The following is a 22,356-nucleotide window of genomic DNA, read 5'->3' as shown; positions in this document are numbered from 1 at the left end:
ATGCTGTAAAGCACATGGAACTATTCAAATGCTTTTTATTTATAGAAGTCACTTCATGTTCTCATTGACTACATTTTACAAAAAAAAATCCCAAATGAAAAATACATTAAATACTGATCCCAAAATGTAGAAAAGAGCATGTACAAGTAATTGACAATATTAAAAACGTAGCACTTTTTTCATCTGTACCACTGACGTACAAATTCGACAAATGGCTTTGACATCCTTCCATTGTCAGGAGTCTGAAATATGTTTAGCCTAAAGTAAAAACCTAAATTTCCCAATAGCTAGACACGCTAACTAGAACCTGCAGTTGTCATACATAATACCTTATGCTCAACTAACAGAACTGCATTTTTTTTTAATGGGTCTTCATTGCAGTGACACTGACACATGTGCACATCCTCTGTATTTGCCAGAGCCACGGTGATCAAGGTAAAAGAAAATCACTTCGGACAACTGTAATCCACCAAACATCCCAACATTCATTATTTTGCTTGCAGGCTTTCCTATCAGACAACATACAATATTTGTATGGCTTATGGAAAGCAGTCCATTGGCCAGGAAGTAACACCAGTCGTAAGGACATCCCATCAAGACCAAGAGATGACATGCCTTCAAATCCTGAGCTCTGGTTGAGTTAAAGTGAAACCATCAGGTTTGACGAAGTCGATTCACTATTCATACAGCAGGGGAGGAGCATATTAGTTATACAGGAGCCCTTATTTGAAACTGCTAGTCCCCTCATACATACAGTACCTGTCAAAAGTTGTCACACCTACTCATTTTAAGTTTTAAAATAAATTATTTCCCAAATTGTAGAATAGTGAAGACATCAAAAATATGAAATTACACATGGAATCATGTAACCAAAAAAGTGTTAAACCAATCAAAATAAGTTGGGTGATTGTGGAGGCCAGGTCATCTGATGCAGCACTCCATCACTCTCCTTCTTGGTCAAATAGCCCTTACACAGCCTGGAGGTGTGTTTTGGGTCATTGTCCTGTTGAAAAATCTCTGAACAGTTGAAATTGAGATGTGTCTGTTACTTGAACTCTGTGATGTACAATCTAAGGTGCAGTTAATTGCCGATTTCTGAGGCTGGTAACGCTAATTAACTTATCCTCTGCAGCAGAGGTAACTCTGGGTCTTCCTTTCTGGGGGTGGTCCTCATGAGAGCCAGTTTCATCACAGCACTTGATGGTTTTTGCACCTGCACTTGAAGAAACTTTCAAAGTTCTTGAAATGTGTCTTTGCTTATTTAAGCTGTTCTTGCCATAATATGGACTGTGTCTTTTACCAAATAGGGCTATCTTCTGTATACCCCCCCTTGTCACAACACAACTGATTGTCTCAAACGCATTAAGGAAAGAAATTTCACAAATTCACTTTTAAAAAGGCACACCTGTTAATTGAAATGCATTCCAGGTGAGCTGCTTGAGAGAATTCCAAGCTGCTTGAGAGAATGCCAAGAGTGTGCAAAGGGTAGCTACTTAAATAAAAAATATATTTTGATTTGTTTTACACTTTTTTGGTTACTACATGATTCCATATGTGTTATTTCATAGTTTTGATGTCTTCACTATTCTTCAATGTAGAAAATAGTAACAAAAAAATTAAGAAAAACCCTGGAATGAGTAGGTGTGTCTAAACTTTTGACTGGTACTGTACATGTAGGGTATCACACACATAATGTAGGCTACCCGTGCTATACATTACATGAGCCCATGTGTGGGTGTAAAGGTCATCACAGTTGCAGGTTTTGAATGCAAACTGCACTGTTTTCTGCAGTAGTGGGATATAGGGCAGAATTTGATCATGATTGTCCTTGACACGGTTGTTGCTTAACATTTAGTGGCTGAATATTTGGAACACCATTAGTACCCAATATTGACTGAGTAGCATAAATCAACCGGTTTGAGCATTAGCTAAAAGTCTGCAGAACAAGTATTAGTCGGACTACAATTTAGAGTTCTGTCAGTCTGCTGCACCTAAAAGGTTTATTTTGTTCTAAATATGGAAGTTCATAGCGTGATTGTTTTTGCAGTAAGGGCCATCGTCCATGTAAACTGCAGTTACAGTACAGCTGCTGAGGACTAATAATGATGCTAGGGATGATACAGTAGTGTACTGCATGTTGGATATGCATAGCCTCTGATCTGTTTGGAGCAAACCAGAAGTGTTTCTCTCTCTCTCTGGACCAGAGAGTTACAAGTTTGTTTCAGTATCAGCACAAGTCACAGTGAAGTCTGACCACCTGAACTTGTTCCAAAATAGTTCCAGCCTGTCAGTCCCTAGTCTTGAGGTAAGGCAGTAGCAAAGTCTAATGGCCACACTATTAGTCTCATTGTTCGATTCTCTAAGTCTAACAGTTATTCTAATGATCACACGTCATAGTCAATGTAAGTGTTCGTATGAGTCTCTCAAAATCAGTCAATGTTAGTTCTGAAGACTATAGAAGTTTCTGAGTTTCAAAAGTCACAGTCAGTGGTCTCATTCTCCATTAGAGACTGATATCTCCTTGTTAGCTGATAGACAGCATAGTGTAGGTAGCCAGAGTTGAGCTCTGTTCAGTTTAAAGCATGCTAAATAACTTGGAAGAAGTAAAGCTATTAGTTTTGTAGGAGAGTGTTGCGTTCCTCAGTGGTGCTCAGTTTTTCTCAGAATACTGTGCAGCTCAGCAGACATGAGGAAGGGTTTCTCAGGGCTCCCGTCATTCCTCTCCAAGTCCTCACCTGGAGGGGTGTATGGGAGGAGTGGAGAAAGGGATACAGGAGGAAGGGAGAGGTGGAAAGGAGATGAGCGAGAGGGATTAGAGGTGCTCAGATAGACCGTGAAGCAAAGCAAGAGAACAGCCACGGTGGTTTTTACAGTTGTCAAAAAAGAAGAAGGTCAAAGCGTTGATATTGGGATCGAGTGAATAGCCAAGGATGAGAGCAGGTGTATCCTTCAGATGTTATTTTCGAATTAAGATGGAAATGAATCAAAAACCAACACCACAGTGTTTAGGAAGCATGTCTATGAAGAAGAATACGTAGGCTTTACTTACAGAAACACAGAAACAGCGTGTCCACACACATTGCATAGACGCTGAAGAATCCATGAGCGATCAAATAGGACCCGAATATCACCGTCTGCCAATGAGAAGACACGATAATACACCATCAATACCCAGCTGAATGTAGGATGTACCCATTTCTATACCCTTTCTATTGTTGTATCTTACCAGTAGAGGTACCCAGTAGTAATGCAAGGTCGGCACATCTTCCTGAACAATTGGTATTTTGTGTGTGAAGAAAAAGAAGGCTATGACGCCTGCAACACACAAAAAACACAACATTGTAAATACCCCAGCCAGGTCACCCGTGATACAATTCAGTATTTGACGTCCATCCATGTCCGAGGACGTCAGGAGTTTATGTGGAAACTGGCCACAAGGTGGCACCAGTGAGCGCTGTTACCTTAAAGTAGGTTTCGGTAAGCTTCTGCCTTTGATTCCAAAGGTTGTAAGTTTGAATCCAGCGATAACTATTAACTTAATCATTCAGAGTTAATGACTAACCTTAAGAATTTGGAGTTAATGCCTAAACTTAACCTTTAACACTTGAAATTCAACGTTTGGAACAACTTTGAAATTCGACGTTTGAGAAACATGGATGAACATCCAATTCTGACATGAAACTGTGAGAACTTGTTGAAAAGCCCACAGATATACTTCATCTTTTATTTAGACTTTAAATCGCGACTTTTGACTGATTGCAGTCAAATAAAATATCAACTTATCTAAAAGGGTTATTAAGTAGTCACAAGAAAAAATATATGTTTTTTTGCAATGACTTACCTACACTCCCTGCTATTAGCACTTTCCCCAGGAACAGTAGGAAGTCTGTCACTCTGTCCAGCACCGCCACCCTGCAGGAAAGAGGGGTGAACCCAGTAAGGTTACCCCAGTGAAGTGCCAGCCAACACTGGGTAGCCTAATAATCCAACCCCTGGCTTCAGAGGGCCTTACCTTACTACGTTTCTCATCAATAGGCAGAAGGCATCTCGAGCTGACGTGCAGAAGCACTTCCCATATATCGCAATCTAGAGGGAACACACAGACCATGGGACCATATTGAGTTATAGCATAGCTATAACACAGTAGCTAATCTACCCTTGATTCAGTTGCTACATAAGCAGCGATTAACACAGATCAAAGCCATGTAATAATATCAATACATATAGACACACATCACACTACTCACCATAATGTAAGCATTTCTGTTCATGAATTTGATGAAGCGCTCTAGACACCAGAAACAGCATTTGAGGCAGCAGAGCAGGAAGCGTGCTGCCACGTTCCTGGCACCTGAACACAGACCACCGACCATTAGTGATGAGTTACTCCACAGAGTCACATCCACGACTAGATGATGTACGACTGTGCTTTACTAAAGCCGAACTCACCTTTGAGTTTTGAATCTAGATACTCCAGGATAATTCGAGCCATCTGAACCAGGGCCAGAATCAGAGCACCAAATGCCAGCGAGCCAGTGTGATACCTGTAACCCAGCCACACACACATCTTTAGTTAGTCTATCATGAAAAAAAATCAGAACCTCCCAAACACCTAAAAACCTGTCTCAAACAATCCCTGAGCCATAGTGAAATGAACACTTCCAGTTAGATTGCTAATCTTCCGTACTGGCAGAATGGTACGTAAGGCTCCTTACCGTATGGCCCTGCTAAATGAAGAAAACAGGGGGCAGGTGGGGATGTCCTGGGGCTTCCTCCGGGCCCAGTAGTAGGAGGCGAAGGCCCCAGCCAGGGTACACTGGCCCAGGGCGATGATAAAGTTGACCAGCCACAGGAAGATGAGCAGGTTGGACAGCTGGAGGATGAAGAGGTAGCGGTGGTAGGGCGTCTCCCCGCCGTAGAACGCAAATGTACACTGGGCGCCCGGACACGTCTTGGACACGTTGGTCTTGTTGAAAGTCTGGGATGGAAATTGTGATAATAAATTACTATTTATACAAATCGGGAGTACTCCACACCAGAGTTTCTGTGTATGTCTGCAGGATACTTAGAATGAGTTTAGAAAAAGGGGACTTACCTCAGGATCGCATGTCTTGTTTGCGTACATGCAGTTGGGCTCAGCAGCCATTACTTTATAGATGGCATCTCCAGAGGAGGCCAGGAATCTGTGTGTAACGCTGATTAAGCACCAAACATGTTGCTGTTGTACAACAATACACAACAAAACAGTACTTTCTTAGATCAATCTCTGTTTGGTGCTGTTTCTGTATTCTGTATTCCATAAGTCATTCAATACAATATACCTTATAGAATCTGGGACTTAGGTCGGAATCATGAACAGCACGATGAACAAAGAAATAAACCAACAGCGCCCTCTAGTGGAGAAACACCACACCAGTAAGAGGATACACAGAGGTGACGGAAAAGTAGGAGATGCAGATGGCCAGCAGCAGGAAGGTGATGATTGGGTAGAAAAGTGTTGACATGATGTAGCTAACAGCCCTAGAGACAGAGGCACAAGAAGAACATTGAAAATAAACTCTTCTCAAACAACAGTCATGAAGAAAGACGGCGAGAGAACACAAACAGTTACTGCGAGAGAAACTGTTACTATTAGTCGACTTACTTGCTTCCCTCCCTCAGTAGAGCGATAGCGATCCGTACTCTCTTCCTCAGAAAGATCAGAATGATCAAGATGGAGGCCTCTATGGTACACAGAGCTATCACTAACAGAGAGAGAGGGGGGAAAACACAGCAGAAGGTTAGAGAGAGTCTGAGCCAAACCATAGCAACATCAACCCATAGTAACATCAACCCATAGTAACATCAATCCATAGTAACATCAAATCATAGTAACATCAATCCATAGTAACATCACACCATAGTAACGTCAAACCATAGTAACATCAATCCATAGTAACATCAATCCATAGTAACATCAAATCATAGTAACATCAAACCATAGTAACATCAATCCATAGTAACATCAAATCATAGTAACATCAATCCATAGTAACATCAATCCATAGTAACATCACACCATAGTAACATCAAACCATAGTAACATCAATCCATAGTAACATCAAGCCGAACCCAAATTATCCTCTCCAAATGTAATGTATTAACTAAATGACAGACTGTGTATTTACAGAACATCTATTTACTAATTTTCAACTTTTACAGGAACTGGTATTCAGGCTAAATGGTTTGAAAGAGGCTTATCCCTAAGACAAAGCTGAGAGAGAGAGATTGTCATGAGTGAGGTGATGACATACAGAAGATGAGCCATGTTTGACTGAGATGCAGGTAAACCGTGACGTCTGTCTGGAAGCCGATGTCTACGATGGTCACATCTGCCCCGGGCTGCTGCCTCAAAAGGGAGAACTCCAGGTAACAGTGCCATATCCCTACAGAGGCACAGGAAGCAGAGGTTAGAGAGGTGAAAACAGAAACACACTGACACACACTGGTACACGGCCATGCACGCACACACATATGTACAGTTACACACACACTTTATTATAGTAAACTAAAACTAAAATGAAAACTAATCATGAAAAAACATTTTGTAAATAAAATAAATAATGAACACACCCGTTGCCACAGCAGCACCGCAGATATTGGCCGCGTTTGAGTGGTAAGGCTAAAGCAAACAACTGTAGACAAAATTGGAGTGAAGTCGGGGGAGGTGCATCTGCGACAGCTGAAAGTCTAATATTGATGTGTTTTTTCAACAGAAAGGCTCAGATCAACATGGCAGTGTTGCCATTGTTTCTAAAAGATTTTCTGTGTAATGTCGAAATAAACATGACTCCAACCGCCATATCACACACTCACAAACTGAAATCATAATATAATATTATGTGTGTACATTGTACAGTTGTGACCAAACGTTTTGAGAATGACACAAATATACATTTCCACAAAGTTTGCTGCTTCAGTGTCTTTAGATATTTTTGTCAGATGTTACTATGGAATACTGAAGTATAATTACAAGCATTTCATAAGTGTCAAAGGCTTTTATTGACAATTACATGAAGTTGATGCAGAGTCAATATTTGCAGTGTTGACCCTTCTTTTTCAAGACCTCTGCAATCCGACCTGGCATGCTGTCAATTAACTTCTGGGCCACATTCTGACTGATGGCAGCCCATTCTTGCATAATCAATGCTTGGAGTTTGTCAGAATTTGTGGGTTTTTGTTTGTCCACCCGCCTCTTGAGGATTGACCACAAGTCTCAATGGGATTAAGGTCTGGGGAGTTTCCTGGCCACGGACCCAAAATATCAATGTTTTGTTCCCCGAGCCACTTAGTTATCACTTTTGCCTCATGGCAAGGTGCTCCATCATGCTGGAAAAGGCATTGTTCGTCACCAAACTGTTCCTGGATGGTTGGGAGATGTTGCTCTTCGGAGGATGTGTTGGTACCATTCTTTATTCATGGCTGTGTTCTTAGGCAAAATTGTGAGTGAGCCCACTCCCTTGGCTGAGAAGCAACCCCACACATGAATGGTCTCAGGATGCTTTACTGTTGGCATGACACAGGACTGATGGTAGCGCTCACCTTGTCTTCTCCGGACAAGCTTTTTTCCGGATGCCCCAAACAATCGGAAAGGGGATTCATCAGAGAAAATGACTTTACTCCAGTCCTCAGCAGTCCAATCCCTGTACTTTTTGCAGAATATCAGTCTGTCCCTGATGTTTTTCCTGGAGAGAAGTGGCTTCTTTGCGTTCCCTTCTTGACACCAGGCCATCCTCCAAAAGTCTTTGCCTCACTGTGCGTGCAGATGCACTCACACCTGCCTGCTGCCATTCTTGAGCAAGGTGGTGCCCCGATCCCGCAGCTGAATCAACTTTAGGAGACGGTCCTGGCGCTTGCTGGACTTTCTTGGGCGCCCTGAAGCCTTCTTCACAACAATTGAACCACTCTCCTTGAAGTTCTTGATGATCCGATAAATGGTTGATTTAGGTGCAATCTTACTGGCAGCAATATCCTTGCCTGTGAAGCCCTTTTTGTGCAAAGCAATGATGACGGCATGTGTTTCCTTGCAGGTAACCATGTTTGACAGAGGAAGAACAATGATTCCATGCACCACCCTCCTTTTGAAGCTTCCAGTCTGTTATTCGAACTCAATCAGCATGACAGAGTGATCTCCAGCCTTGTCCTCGTCAACACTCACACCTGTGTTAACAAGAGAATCACTGACATGATGTCAGCTGGTTCTTTTGTGGCAGGGCTGAAATGCAGTGGACATATTTTTGTTGGGATTCAGTTCATTTGCATGGCAAAGAGGGACTTTGCAATTAATTGCAATTCATCTGATCACTCTTCATAACATTCTGGAGTATATGCAAATTGCCATCATACAAACTGAGGCAGCAGACTTTGTGAAAATTCATATTTGTGTCATTCTCAAAACTTTTGGCCACGACTGTACAATCACTTAGTGAGACAGAGCCTCAAATATCAAATTCATTTGTATATATCCACTGTGAACATAAATTGTGGAAATTTGGTTTGTTTTTCAGTCACGCCTTTGGTCACGTTCGCGTGGGTGAAATAAAACCCCCCTGATGATTGGTTGACAATAGAGCCTTCAATTGCAGAAACTTGCGGTTGACTCCGGTCAAAACTTCATGACTTTTGATCACATGATTTTTGTAAAGTTCATGCACCTGACATGTGGGTGCAAGTCGGACCATTTTTATCCCCAGAATGTAACACACATTGAAAGGTGGTGAACAACGACGGTAACCGACTTGATAAAATTGATCAGTTCGAACGTGGCCATTGAGATGAGCATGATGCAAAACCTTGCTCTCACACAGACAGTCATACAGAGTATCTGCGCATGTGCACGGGTACGCTTCACGCTGCTACAACGTGGTAGCTATGGGGCCAAAACAGCGGAGAAGTTTAACCTCGGGCTTCACCGCTCCTGGTTGTTGTGGAAATTGACCCACTACTACGGTTTACTTTGTGCATCTATGTCATCTCGCTGAGTCTACCTTTAAACCTAACCTAATCTATGACCTGACTCATCACCTTCATCACTTTACGCATTACTGTCCCACACTGGCAAGAACTGACAACCCCAAAACACACTAAAACTTCAACTAAATAATATAAAAACTAAATATATATGTTTTTAAAAAACATCAACTAAATAAAAACTAGTAAAGTGGATCAGAAAACAAACTGAAACTAAACTGAATTTCAAATAAAAGTCTTAAAATTAATAGAAATAAAAACAAATATTAAAAACACAAAACTCTAATAACTTTGACACACACACACACACACACACAGACCGACCGTAAGCGATCACCAGTATGACGGCGATGATGGTGAACCAGAGGAGGAGTCCGGCAGTGAAACGTAGCAGCAGGATGAAGATCAGACTGACCACCAGTGCTATCACCAGACCTCTGGAAATAACACACAGTACACACTCTAAATATAGTATTTTACAGTACCGTAAAAGTACAATAAAGTACCGTACAGTACAATTCATTGTCCGTTATAAGAACTCAACCCAGTGTATTTCTGCCAGTAAGAGTTCTTACATTAAGATCCAGTTCCATGAGGCGGCGTAGTCCTCCACAATCTTCATCCCAACCTCCTTAGCATCCACTAGACCTGTGATGCCACTGCAGGAGACAATACCCATTATAAAACTGCCATAATTACAGAAATGTTTGTGTGTGTGTGTACTGTATGTGGCCGCATGCATGTATACGCACATCCACATGCATGTGTGGGTGTCTTTGTAACTCACTTGGCGGCGTCTCTTAGTTCAGTCACACTGCGGGCTTTGTCCAGGGCATCTTTGAAGTGGGTTCTTTTGGCCACCGTCAGGGTTCCGTTCAGAGTGATGAAGTCAGGAAAACAACGCTGTAGGACTAGTAGACGAGATCATTCAGTATCATAACTTCTTCCTTATTGCCCGCCAGTCGCTGTCATTTTTTTGCTGTACTTACACGGTCTGCTAGGCACAATCATTGATGGACAGTCCTCGTCTCGTAACACTTGTGCAACAGGCTTAAAGCAAGAAGAGGAGGAATGTCAGTCATGTCATACTAATTGTCGTTACGCTCTGTGAACAGAAAATTACAAAAGTGTTAAAACTCTGTCTTTAATTCATAATCTTTAACACAACGCAGCACATTTCAGTAGCCTGGGTGTGAGGTATTTGTATTTATTATGGATCCCCATTAGTTCCTGCCAAAGCAGTAGCTACTCTTCCTGGGGTCCAGCAAAATTAAGGCAGTTTATACAATTTTAAAACATTACAATAAATTCACAGATTTCACAACACACTGTGTGCCCTCAGGCCTCTACTACACCACTACCACATATCTACAGTACTAAATCCATGTGTATGTATAGTGCGTATGTTATCGTATATGTGTGTGTGTGTGTGTGTGTGTGTGTGTGTGTGTGTGTGTGCGTGCGTGCGTGCGTGCTTGTGTATGCATGTGTCTGTGCCAATGTTTGTGTTTTTTTATCTGTTTTTTAAATACAATTTTACTGCTTGCATCAGTTACTTGATGTGGAATAGAGTTCCATGTAGTCATGGCTCTATGTAGTACTGTGTGCCTCCCATAGTCTGTTCTGGACTTGGGGACTGTGAAGAAACCTCTTGTGGCATGTCTTGTGGGGTATGCATGGGTGTCCGAGCTGTGTGCCAGTAGTTTAGACAGACAGCTCGGTGCATTCAACATGTGGACCTCTCATAAATAAAAGTAGTGATGAAGTCAATCTCTCCTCCACTTTCAGCCAGGAGAGATTGACATGCATATTATTAATATCAACTCTCTGTGTACATCCAAGGGCCAGCCGTGCTGCCCTGTTCTGAGCCAATTGCAATTTTCCAAAGTCCTTTTTTATGGCACCTGACCACACGACTGAACAATAGTTAAGGTGTGACAAAACTAGGGCCTGTAGGACCTGCCTTGTTGATAATGTTGTTAAGAAGGCAGAGCATCGCTTTATTATAGACAAACTTCTCCCCATCTTAGCTACTACTGCATCAATATGTTTTGAAAATGACAGTTTACAATCTGGGGTTACTCCAACCAGTTTAGTCTTCTCAATTTGCCTAATTTCCACATGATTTATTACAAGATTTAGTTGAGGGTCAGGGTTTTGTTCCAAACACAATGCTTTAGGTTTTATAAATATTTAGGGCTAACTTATTCCTTGCCACCCACTCTGAAACTAACTGCAGCTCTTTGTTGAGTGTTGATGTAATTTCAGTCGCTGACGTGTATAGTGTTGAGTCATCCGCATACATAGAAACTCTGGCTTTACTCAAAGTCAGTGGCATGTCGTTAGTAAAAATTGAAAAAAGCAAGGGGCCTTAACAGCTACCCTGGGGAATTCCTGATTCTAACTGGATTATATTTGATAGGCTTCCATTAAAGAACACCCTCTGTGTTCTGTTAGACAAGTAAATCTTTATCCACATTATAGCAGGGGGTGTAAAGCCATAACACAAACGTTTTTCCAGCAGCAGACTACGATCAATAATGTCAAAAGCTGCACTGAAGTCTAACAAGACAGCCCCCACAATAATTTTATCATCAATTTCTCTCAGCCAATCATCAGTCATTTGAGTAAGTGCTGTGCTTGTTGAGTGTCCTTCCCTATAAGCATGCTGATATTCTGTTGTCAATTTGTTTACTGTAAAATAGCATTGTATCTGGTCAAACACAAATCTTTCTAGACGTTTACTAAGGGTGGGTAACAGGCTGATTGGTCGGCTATTTGAGCCAGCTTTAATATTCTTGGGTAGCGGAATGACTTTAGCTTCCCTCCAGGCCTGAGGGCACACGCTCTCTAGTAGGCTTAAATTGAAGATGTGGCAATATCATCTGCTATTATCCTCAGTAATTTTCCATCTAGATTGTCAGGCCCTGGTGGCTTGTCATTGTTGATAGACAACAATAATTTTCTCACCTCTTCCACACTGACTTTATAGAATTCAAAAGTACAATTCTTGTCTTTCATAATTTCGTTCGATAATACTTGGATGTGTAGTGTCAGGGTTTGTTGCTGGCATGTCATCCCTAAGTTTGCTTATCTTGCCAATGAAAAAGTCATTAAAGTAGTTTGCAATATCAGTGGGCTTTGTGATGAATGAGCCATCTGATTTAATAAATGATGGAGTCGAGTTGGCTTATTTTCCCAAAATTTCATTTAAGGTGCCACAAAGCTTTTTACTATCATTCTTTATATAATTTATCTTTGTTTCATAGTGTAGTTTCTTTTTCTTTTAATTTTGTTTATTTAGGTTGCTCCTGCTTTAGACAACTAGTCGTTGTTACACACGATGAAAGCAATTCACATCAGTATACACTTCCAAACAGTACTACGCCTACATGCATACCTTTGTTGGGTTGTTGAATCCTGGTTTGCAGAACAGCCTGTAATATTCCCAGGGGGCTGCAGTGATTTGGTATTGCAACTGCATATCTGTGTAGGTTGCAAATCTGTCCGGGCACTTGGAAACACACATCTGAGGAAGTATTGAACACACTAATGAATACTCAGTAAGATGATATGACACCCTTTTTTAAAGGCCCAATGCAACTGTTTTTATATCAATATCGAATAAATTTGGAGCAACAATTAAGTACCTTACTGTAACAGATTTCATAAAAAATTGACAAAAATTGCTTTTTTAGCAAAAAACTATTTCTCAAGCTAGAATTTTCCCCGGACTGTCTGGGAGTGGTCTGAGTGGGGAAGGGAAAACTGAAAACTAGCTGTTATTGGCAGAGAGGTTTGGAACTCTCTCTGTTATTGGTCTATTAACCAATTCACTTCATGGTGAGGTCAACATGGAAAGCCGGAACTCCCACCCATGCAAACCTGCTGATTAGAAGGTCCTGTGTAGATTGTATTTTCAACCAGCAACTATCAGGAAATAACACTGATGTTTTGTTTTTGTTTTTTACAGTGTTAGTTTCATCAGCTGTTGTACAATATGATATAAAACAAATATTTTGACTGCACTGCGCCTTTAACAATAACTGTACCTATGTACTCTATGAGTCAGTCAATATTGTTATTGACCAATATGTGAATACCTGAGTGGTGGGACACTGGAGGTTGATGAGGACAGCAGGGTTGGCACATTTCAGGATATTGAAGTAGAACAGTATGGATTTTTTTCTATAGAGAAAAAAGAAACATGGACACAGTGCTGATAGAGTATTAGCACTAGGTGGCTGCAGAGTACAGAGCACACATTCAAAGAAAAGCCCTCACATACAATGATGTTAAAATGGACAACTATCTCTTCCCTTCTGTTCTTAATATCTCAATGCATTTCTGGTGAATTTCAGGATGATATTCTCCAGTATTTCAGTATAATGGTTGAGAGAATGGTGTAGTCTCTCCCTGACACGTGTTCCAGACTAAACTCCATCGTAATCCTTTAAGCCTGGGAGAACAACACAGTGCTAATTATGAGCGGATGAGATCTGAGGGCCCTAGCTAGCTGGGAGTAAACACACTACTCCCTATCTCACAGCCCGGCTCCACAAACAGCCTTATCACCGCTCCGCAGCCGCCACTAAAGAACTACTTTAATCATTGCCAAGGTTACCGCCTGTCAATCACACTTGAGGTTTATGAGGGGAATTCAACACCGAGCTGTTTAGTGTGGGGATCCAGTACCAAGACTTTTGATTCAATGGGTTGGATTCTGTTGACAATGGGAACTGTGTGTGTGGGGGTGAGCTGCCTTTCAATTGTAATGGTCAATATAACAACACTGAAGCATGCAGGGCTAAGATAAAGAACCAGCCAATGGCCCAGGTGGCCTCGCTAGGGCTAGATTGAAGTTAACATTAACAACAGATCTAGGATCAGACTATCCTACATTGAATTCAAGGGGCTGAAAACCTATTTAACCCTGTATCAGTGGTAGGGGGGAAATTCTACTTCTGGAAGGTGTGTTAATTGGCAGGTATGCACCCATTAATAGCAGCAAACTGGGCACAAGGGAATTATCATGTCCTCAAATTGCTCATAGGTATGTCCCTATGGCTGCATTTACATAGCCAGCCTAATTCTGATCTTTTCCCACTAATTATTCTTTTAACCAATCAGATCAGATCTTTTGCCAATAATTGGGCAAAAGATCAGAATCGGGCTGGCTGTGTAAACACAGCCTAATTACTCAGAGATATCGAGATATACAGTTGAAGTCGGAAGTTTACATACACTTAGGTTGGAGTCATTAAAACTCATTTTTCAACCACTCCACAAATTTCTTGTTAACAAACTATAGTTTTGGCAAGTCGTTTAGGACATCTACTTTGTGCATGACACAAGTAATTTTTCCAACAATTGTTTACAGACAGATTATTTCACTTATAACTCACCTTATCACAATTCCAGTGGGTCAGAAGTGTACATACACTAAGTTGACTGTGCCATTAAACAGCCTGGAAAATTCCAGAAAATTATGTCATGGCTTTAGAAGCTTCTGATTGGCTAATTGACATAATTTGAGTCAATTGGAGGTGTACCTGTAGATGTATTTCAAGGTCAACCTTCAAACTCTGTGCCTCTTTGCTTGACATCATGGGAACATCAAAAGAAATCATCCAAGACCTCAGAAAAAACATTGTAGACCTCCACAAGTCAGGTTCATCCTTGGGAGCAATTTCCAAATGCCTGAAGGTACCACTTTCATCTGTACAAAGAATAGTACACAAGTATAAACACCATGGGACCACGCAGCCATCATACCGCTCAGGAAAGAGACGCGTTCTGTCTCCTAGAGATGAACATACTTTGGTGCGAAAAGTGCAAATCAATCCCAGAACAACAGCAAAGGACCTTGTGAAGTGGCTGGAGGAAACATGTACAAAAGTATCTATATCCACAGTAAAACGAGTCCTATATCGACATAACCTGAAAGGCCGCTCAGCAAGGAAGCTCCTAAACCGCCATAAAAAAGCCACACTACGGTTTGCAACTGCACATGGGGACAAAGATCATACTTTTTGGAGAAATGTCCTCTAGTCTGATGAAACAAAAATATAACTGTTTGGCCATAATGACCATCGTTATGTCTGGAGGAAAAAGGGGGAGGCTTGCAAGCCGAAGAACACCATCCCAACCGTGAAGCACAGGGGTGGCAGCATCATGTTGTGGGGGTGCTTTGCTGCAGGAGGGACTGGTGCACTTCACAAAATAGATGACATGAGGCAGGAAAATTATGTGGATATATTGAAGCAACATCTCAAGACATCAGTCAGGAAGTTAAAGCTTGGTCGCAAATGGGTCTTCCAAATGGACAATGACCCCAAGCATACTTCCAAAGTTGTGGCAAAATGGCTTAAGGACAACAAAGTCAAGATATTGGAGTGGCCATCACAAAACCCTGACCTCAATCCCATAGACAATTTGTGGGCAGAACTGAAAAAGCGTGTGCGAGCAAGGAGGCCTATAACCCCGACTCAGTTACACCAGCTCTGTCAGGAGGAATGGGCCAAAATTCACCCACATTATTATGGGAAGCTTGTGGAAGGCTACCTGAAACATTTGACCCAAGTTAAACAATTTAAAGGCAATGCTACCAAATACTAATTGAGTGTATGTAAACTTCTGACCCACTGGGAATGTGATGAAAGAAATAAAAGCTGAAATAAATCATTCTCTCTACTATTATTCTGACATGTCACATTCTTAAAGTGGTGATCGTAACTGACCTAAGACAGGGAATTTTTACTAGGATTAAATGTCAGGAATTGTGAAAAACTGAGTTCAAATATATTTGGCTAAGGTGTATGTAAACTTCAGACTTCAACTGTACCTGGTTAATCAGTCACTACAGTAATTACTCACGCGTTTGGGGTGCCCTTCTGCCCACAGAACTGTCCGTAGCTGTCTGTAGGGTAGATCACCTTCCTGGGGTCACCGTGTAGCCACGCTAGAGAGAGAGGAGGTAGGAGGGAGAGAGAAAAAGAGAGAGAAAGAGAGAAACCAGTGAATGAATGAATCACCCTCTTGTATCTCTGTTTTCCATTACCAAAATAAAAGACAAACAGATGGAAAGTCTCTTTGCACGATAGACTGAAATCGTATTCCCATTCCCTGGATCTAACTGCTCTGATTCTTGTGTGTAGGACAATCCTGATGTGTTCTTCAGCTCCTGTGGCAGGGTTTTAAAGACAAGGTCAGTGTGTGTATTCTAGTGCCTCTCTACTGCTCTAGCTGAGTGTTGACAAGAGTCGATAGTGTCCGCCAAAAGCACAATCCCTCTTCTAAGGCTTATTTTCCGCATCGTTTACAGCACTGTTCAGAAAGCGTAGAGGATAGGAGATAGCTGGATTTCCCTTTCTAAGACACCATATGTGTGTATGTGTGTGTGTGTGTGCTTGCGTACGGGCATGTTTATCTGTGTCCTTTCGTTTGGATCAATAGCAGTACCTTTTTTCCATGAATGAAAGCCACTACCTCTCTCTAAGAGTCTGACTGACTAATGGAATCATTGATTCCTGGCTAGCATTAAATGAATGGCAGGTAATGTACTTCACTGCACAGTCTATATTGTCGCCACATCATAACTGATGCTTACAACTCACTCCGAGCAGTAAGTACAGTATTCATGTTTTCACCCGTGTCTTGGCTCTTTCCTTGCCCATTAAGGTAGTATTCCACAGTCACCCATCCATAATGGGGTATCAGAATCCAACTGTAATGCGTCTGTACAGTATCGGAACTACTTAGAGAATGCTGATGACAGACAGATAGAGAGATAGAGAGTGGTCTGGCAATGTAGGGACCTGGACCTGTAGATACACTCACCGGACAGTTTATTAGGTACACCACCCCATTCACGAAAATGGTTCACGCCTACAGACAGTGAGTCACGTGGCCGTGGCATGCTATATAAAGCAGACAGGCATTGAGGCATTCAGTTACTGTTCAATTGAATGTGACCTAAGTGACTTTGAACGCGGTATGATCGTCGGTGCCAGGCGTGCCGGATCCAGTATCTCAGAAACGTCCGCGCTCCTGGGTTTTTCACCAATGACGGTGTCTAGGGTTTACCGAGAATGGTACGACAAACAAAAAATAACTGCATCTTGGAACACACAACTCGTCAATCCTTGTCACGGATGGGCTATTGCAGCAGATGACCACACCAGGTTCCACTCCTATCAGCTAAAAACAAGAAGAACAGAAATATTATAAAAATCTTTAAAAAACAATGCACTTAAGAATTCAGGCTGTTCTGGAGGCAAATGGGGGTCCGACCCAGTACTAGATGGGTGTACCTAATAAATTGGCCGGTGAGTGTATATAGTATAGTTGCCACTACTCTACAAATCAAAGAGAATCAGTAATTATGCTGAATTAATTATACACTGTATGGTGTCAGACTAATCTTTTTATTATGGTCCAAGAGTACTTTAAATCAGCACAGCCAGAGGCTTCCCCCAAACCACACATGATGCGAAAGAGAGAAAGTGTGAGAAAGTGAGAGAGAAAGTATGTATGTATGTATGTATGTATGTGTGTGTGTGTGTGTGTGTGTGTGTGTGTGTGTGTGTGTGTGTGTGTGTGTGTGTGTGTGTGTGTGTGTGTGTGTGTGTGTGTGTGTGTGTGTGTGTGTTTGTGTGTGTGTGTGTGTAAGAGAGAAAGAGAGAGAGAAAGAAGTGGGGTGAGTGACCATGTCTGAGAGGATGAAGTCATTGTGGATTTTGTTTTTGTGTTGTAGAGAGGGTTGGATTGGAGTAAATTGTAGTAAGGTGTGTGTATGTGTGTGTGTGTGTGCACATGCTCATGCTTGTGCGCATGCATCCATCTTTTTTTTGTACATGTGTGTACGGTGTTTGCAATGACTGTCTGAGTGAGTGAGTTTGCAATGACTGAGTGAGTTTGCAATGACTGTCTAAATGTGTGTTTGCAATGCCTGTCTTGTGTGTGTGCGTGCGTGTAGTATGTGTGTGTGTGAGGGTGGGCTCTCCTCTCCTGATAGCATGAGGTCATTTGTATCTGGCAGGCGGGATGAAGAGTAAAGAGTGACTTCATCATCGCTCCAATATCAAGCTCTCTACGCTCTATTGGTTATGACTGCCTGCATCCCTTCTGCTCTTCAAAGGATGAGATCACACTAAAATATGAGACAAGAGCTACAACACGCCATTACCGAGGAGAACTCATACTAAAATATGAGATGGAATGGCTGTGGCACATTGAAAAAGGATGAACTTGAGTCTAGAGAACTGGGCTGCAGCAGAGTGGACAACTAACATTATAATGGGTCTGGATGGCACGGTTCAATAATGACATTGGAAGGAATAAGGCCCGGTCGGCGGTTAAAGGTCATAAGTCTCTGGTGGCCAGTTCTGAGTAAGCTGCCTTCAGGAATATGTCTATCATCTGTCTCAAAGAAGGGTTGGGATTGGGAAGCTCCTCAGCTCAATGTTTCAGAAGCAAATATAGATGTTCAAAACACTGATGCCTGCATTCACTCGTCTTATTCGGAAAACTGGAGGACGGTATTTGTGTGCTAAGTTGCCAAGGCCATTCTGTGGTTTCATTTGACTACAGGACAAAAGGTTTGTTTCCATTGTGTGCTACTAAGGACTGCCATGTAGGTTTGAATTGACTGAAGCCTTATGTTCTCAAAGGCAATGTCACAGTATATACAGTGGGGAGAACAAGTATTTGATACACTGCCAATTTTGCAGGTTTTCCTACTTACAAAGCATGTAGAGGTCTGTCATTTTTATCATAGGTACACTTCAACTGTGAGAGACGAAATCTAAAACAAAAATCCAGAAAATCACATTGTATGATTTTTAAGTAATTAATTTGCATTTTATTGCATGACATAAGTATTTGATACATCAGAAAAGCAGAACTTAATGTTTGGTACAGAAACCTTTGTTTGCAATTACAGAGATCATACGTTTCCTGTAGTTCTTGACCAGGTTTGCACACATTGCAGCAGGGATTTTGGCCCACTCCTCCATACAGACCTTCTCCAGATCCTTCCGGTTTCGGGGCTGTCGCTGGGCAATACGGACTTTCAGCTCCCTCCAAAGATTTTCTATTGGGTTCAGGTCTGGAGACTGGCTAGGCCACTTGGGGACCTTGAGATGCTTCTTACGGAGCCACTCCTTAGTTGCCCTGGCTGTGTGTTTCGGGTCGTTGTCATGCTGGAAGACCCAGCCACGACCCATATTCAATGCTCTTACTGAGGGAAGGACGTTGTTGGCCAAGATCTCGCGATACATGGCCCCATCCATCCTCCCCTCAACACGGTGCAGTCGTCCTGTCCCCTTTGCAGAAAAGCATCCCCAAAGAATGATGTTTCCACCTCCATGCTTCACGGTTGGGATGGTGTTCTTGGGGTTGTACTCATACTTCTTCTTCCTCCAAACACGGCGAGTGGAGTTAGACCAAAAAGCTCTATTTTTGTCTCATCAGACCACATGACCTTCTCCCATTCCTCCTCTGGATCATCCAGATGGTCATTGGCAAACTTCAGACAGGCCTGGACATGCACTGGCTTAAGCAGGGGGACCTTGCGTGCGCTGCAGGATTTTAATCCATGACGGCGTAGTGTGTTACTAATGGTTTTCTTTGAGACTGTGGTCCCAGCTCTCTTCAGGTCATTGACCAGGTCCTGCCGTGTAGTTCTGGGCTGATCCCTCACCTTCCTCATGATCATTGATGCCCCACGAGGTGAAATCTTGCATGGAGCCCCAGACCGAGGGTGATTGACCGTCATCTTGAACTTCTTCCATTTTCTAATAATTGCGCCAACAGTTGTTTCCTTCTCACCAAGCTGCTTGCCTATTGTCCTGTAGCCCATCCCAGCCTTGTGCAGGTCTACAATTTTATCCCTGATGTCCTTACACAGCTCTCTGGTCTTGGCCATTGTGGAGAGGTTGGAATCTGTTTGATTGAGTGTGTGGACAGGTGTCTTTTATACAGGTAACGAGTTCAAACAGGTGCAGTTAATACAGGTAATGAGTGGAGAACAGGAGGGCTTCTTAAAGAAAAACTAACAGGTCTGTGAGAGCCGGAATTCTTACTGGTTGGTAGGTGATCAAATACTTATGTCATGCAATAAAATGCAAATTAATTATTAAAAAATCATACAATGTGATTTTCTGGATTTTTGTTTTAGATTCCGTCTCTCACAGTTGAAGTGTACCTATGATAAAAATTACAGACCTCTACATGCTTTGTAAGTAGGAAAACCTGCAAAATCGGCAGTGTATCAAATACTTGTTCTCCCCACTGTATATATGTCCCTTTTTCAACAAAAAGACCCCTTGCTGAGACTGTCTGAATCAGAGATTTTTGAACAAAGGGCCTCTCACCCTTTTTCACTCTCTCCCTGGCTGTCCTTTGCAGCATATCACTTCTCTATTTCAACACTGACCAGATATCAGTCATAACCCAGCTCTCTAGAACCGGAATCAATACACAGGACTGCTGTATTTTACATTTCTGCGTTTTATCTTTCTCTCTCTTTTCTCAACGATGCAGCTCCCTCTTACTGAGCTACTGTTGGGCATAGGGAGTAGGGCTGCCTAAAACGTTTGTACCTAGTGGTGATGGTAATAGAAGGGGAAGAGTTGATTTCATCAATAAGTATTCAGAATGGAAAACACATTTCCGCTAACAAGGGAAATTGTAGAGCACAGCATGCATAGTAATTAGCTGCTTGTACTCGATGTTTGAAGCAACTTTTACCTTCAGTGCAGAGTCACTTCTAAAACTACACTTTCAATTTGCTGGCTGCTTACCATTTCTGAGATCATTACTATGAGAAAAGGTACAGAACTTTTGAAGCCGAAGCAATCATTGACTGACGGATTGATCTTTAACAGAACAGGGGAGGAGGAGAAGAGGAGAGAGGAGATAAGAAGCACTTCATAGAGCTGTGGGGCATGAAACATTCATTTCTAGGTGCTGTGAACGTCTTCGCACTCTGTCTCTGTGAATAGAACAGATGCTACACACTTATCTTTTTATTTCTCTCTCTCGCGCGCTCTTTTTCTTTGTATCTCTCTACTGCACACTCTATGACGGCAATGTTGACTATATCTCTCACACTTGCTACTTCTTTCTCTATTTCTCTCTCTCTCTCACACGCGCGCACACACACACACACACACCCTTTCTTGTTTTTACCCTTTTATCTTCCTACTCCACCATCTAAACCCCAGTAGCTAGTTAGAAATGAATGGTATTCTGTTTTATCTTTTCTAACACAGCGCTGAGTATTGAGTGGTGGGTTTTCAGAGCCCTCTGTGATCAAAGGTTAATCTGCTGACTCGCACTCAGGGGGACAGTGTGTTTGGATTTAGGCCAGTGTGGCATCACTGCTTTCAAAGAAGATTTCTAAACACAAGGCTTCTCATGGAGCATCTCCCTTTACATCGCTTGTTAGCACGGTTTTGTTTTGAAAGTAACAGAAATTTGACTCAACTAGGACGATGAAAAACGGGATGGATAGAATTTTACAGAATGGGGACCTGGAGGAAAATGTAGGGTCATGCTTTTTCAATTTCAGTCAGGGGGAGGGTTTAGTACTGTTTTAAATCTAGTTCAGGGGAGGGTTTAGTATTGTTTTATATCTAGTCCAGGGGAGGGTTTAGTATTGTTTTAAATCTAGTCCAGGGGAGGGGTTAGTATTGTTTTAAATCTAGTCCAGGGGAGGGGTTAGTATTGTTTTAAATCTAGCCAAGGGGAGGGTTTAGTATTGTTTTAGATCTAGTCCAGGGGAGGGTTTAGTTTTGTTTAACATCTAGTACAGGGGAGGGTTTAGTATTGTTTTAGATCTAGTCCAGGGGAGGGTTTAGTATTGTTTTAAATCTAGTACAGGGGAGGGTTTAGTTTTGTTTAACATCTAGTACAGGGGAGGGTTTAGTATTCTTTAACATCTAGTCCGGGGGAGGGTTTAGTACTGTTTTAAATCTAGTCCAGGGGAGGGTTTAGTATTGTGTTAAATCTAGTTCAGGGGAGGGTTTAGTATTGTTTTAAATCTAGTCCAGGGGAGGGGTTAGTATTGTTTTAAATCTAGCCAAGGGGAGGGTTTAGTACTGTTTTAGATCTAGTTCAGGGGAGGGTTTAGTATTGTTTTAAATCTAGTTCAGGGGAGGGTTTAGTATTGTTTTAAATCTAGTCCAGGGGAGGGGTTAGTATTGTTTTAAATCTAGTCCAGGGGAGGGGTTAGTATTGTTTTAAATCTAGCCAAGGGGAGGGTTTAGTATTGTTTTAGATCTAGTCCAGGGGAGGGTTTAGTTTTGTTTAACATCTAGTACAGGGGAGGGTTTAGTATTGTTT

At 41.9% G+C, this 22,356-nt stretch overlaps 1 protein-coding gene across 2 annotated transcripts in view; it reads right to left on the bottom strand.

Moving 5' to 3' along the window:
- LOC139550949 (choline transporter-like protein 5-A) overlaps window positions 1-22,356 on the bottom strand; it is a 115,639-nt gene that overhangs the window by 529 nt on the left and 92,754 nt on the right. The window contains exons 4-22 of one of the 2 annotated variants that reach the window (XM_071362245.1): window positions 15,886-15,970; window positions 13,113-13,197; window positions 12,410-12,538; window positions 9,999-10,059; window positions 9,797-9,920; window positions 9,585-9,668; window positions 9,334-9,446; window positions 6,294-6,425; window positions 5,645-5,744; window positions 5,428-5,520; window positions 5,096-5,183; window positions 4,716-4,978; window positions 4,450-4,544; window positions 4,248-4,351; window positions 4,013-4,086; window positions 3,842-3,912; window positions 3,227-3,315; window positions 3,050-3,134; window positions 19-2,735 (exon numbers count right to left, since the gene is read on the bottom strand). In XM_071362245.1, coding sequence (XP_071218346.1) covers window positions 2,641-2,735; window positions 3,050-3,134; window positions 3,227-3,315; window positions 3,842-3,912; window positions 4,013-4,086; window positions 4,248-4,351; window positions 4,450-4,544; window positions 4,716-4,978; window positions 5,096-5,183; window positions 5,428-5,520; window positions 5,645-5,744; window positions 6,294-6,425; window positions 9,334-9,446; window positions 9,585-9,668; window positions 9,797-9,920; window positions 9,999-10,059; window positions 12,410-12,538; window positions 13,113-13,197; window positions 15,886-15,970 — 1,970 coding nt within the window. In that variant the 3' untranslated portion in view covers window positions 19-2,640. Of the gene's footprint in view, window positions 1-18; window positions 2,736-3,049; window positions 3,135-3,226; window positions 3,316-3,841; window positions 3,913-4,012; window positions 4,087-4,247; window positions 4,352-4,449; window positions 4,545-4,715; window positions 4,979-5,095; window positions 5,184-5,427; window positions 5,521-5,644; window positions 5,745-6,293; window positions 6,426-9,333; window positions 9,447-9,584; window positions 9,669-9,796; window positions 9,921-9,998; window positions 10,060-12,409; window positions 12,539-13,112; window positions 13,198-15,885; window positions 15,971-22,356 lie in introns of those variants that run through there. The other variant, XM_071362244.1, reaches the window with a different exon arrangement.

Source organism: Salvelinus alpinus, chromosome 23, assembly GCF_045679555.1.
Source record: "Salvelinus alpinus chromosome 23, SLU_Salpinus.1, whole genome shotgun sequence".
In the NCBI taxonomy this organism is placed as follows: Eukaryota; Metazoa; Chordata; class Actinopteri; order Salmoniformes; family Salmonidae; genus Salvelinus; species Salvelinus alpinus.
The sequence above is the reverse complement of the archived record's forward strand: the minus strand, read 5'-3'. Positions and strand labels throughout refer to the sequence as shown.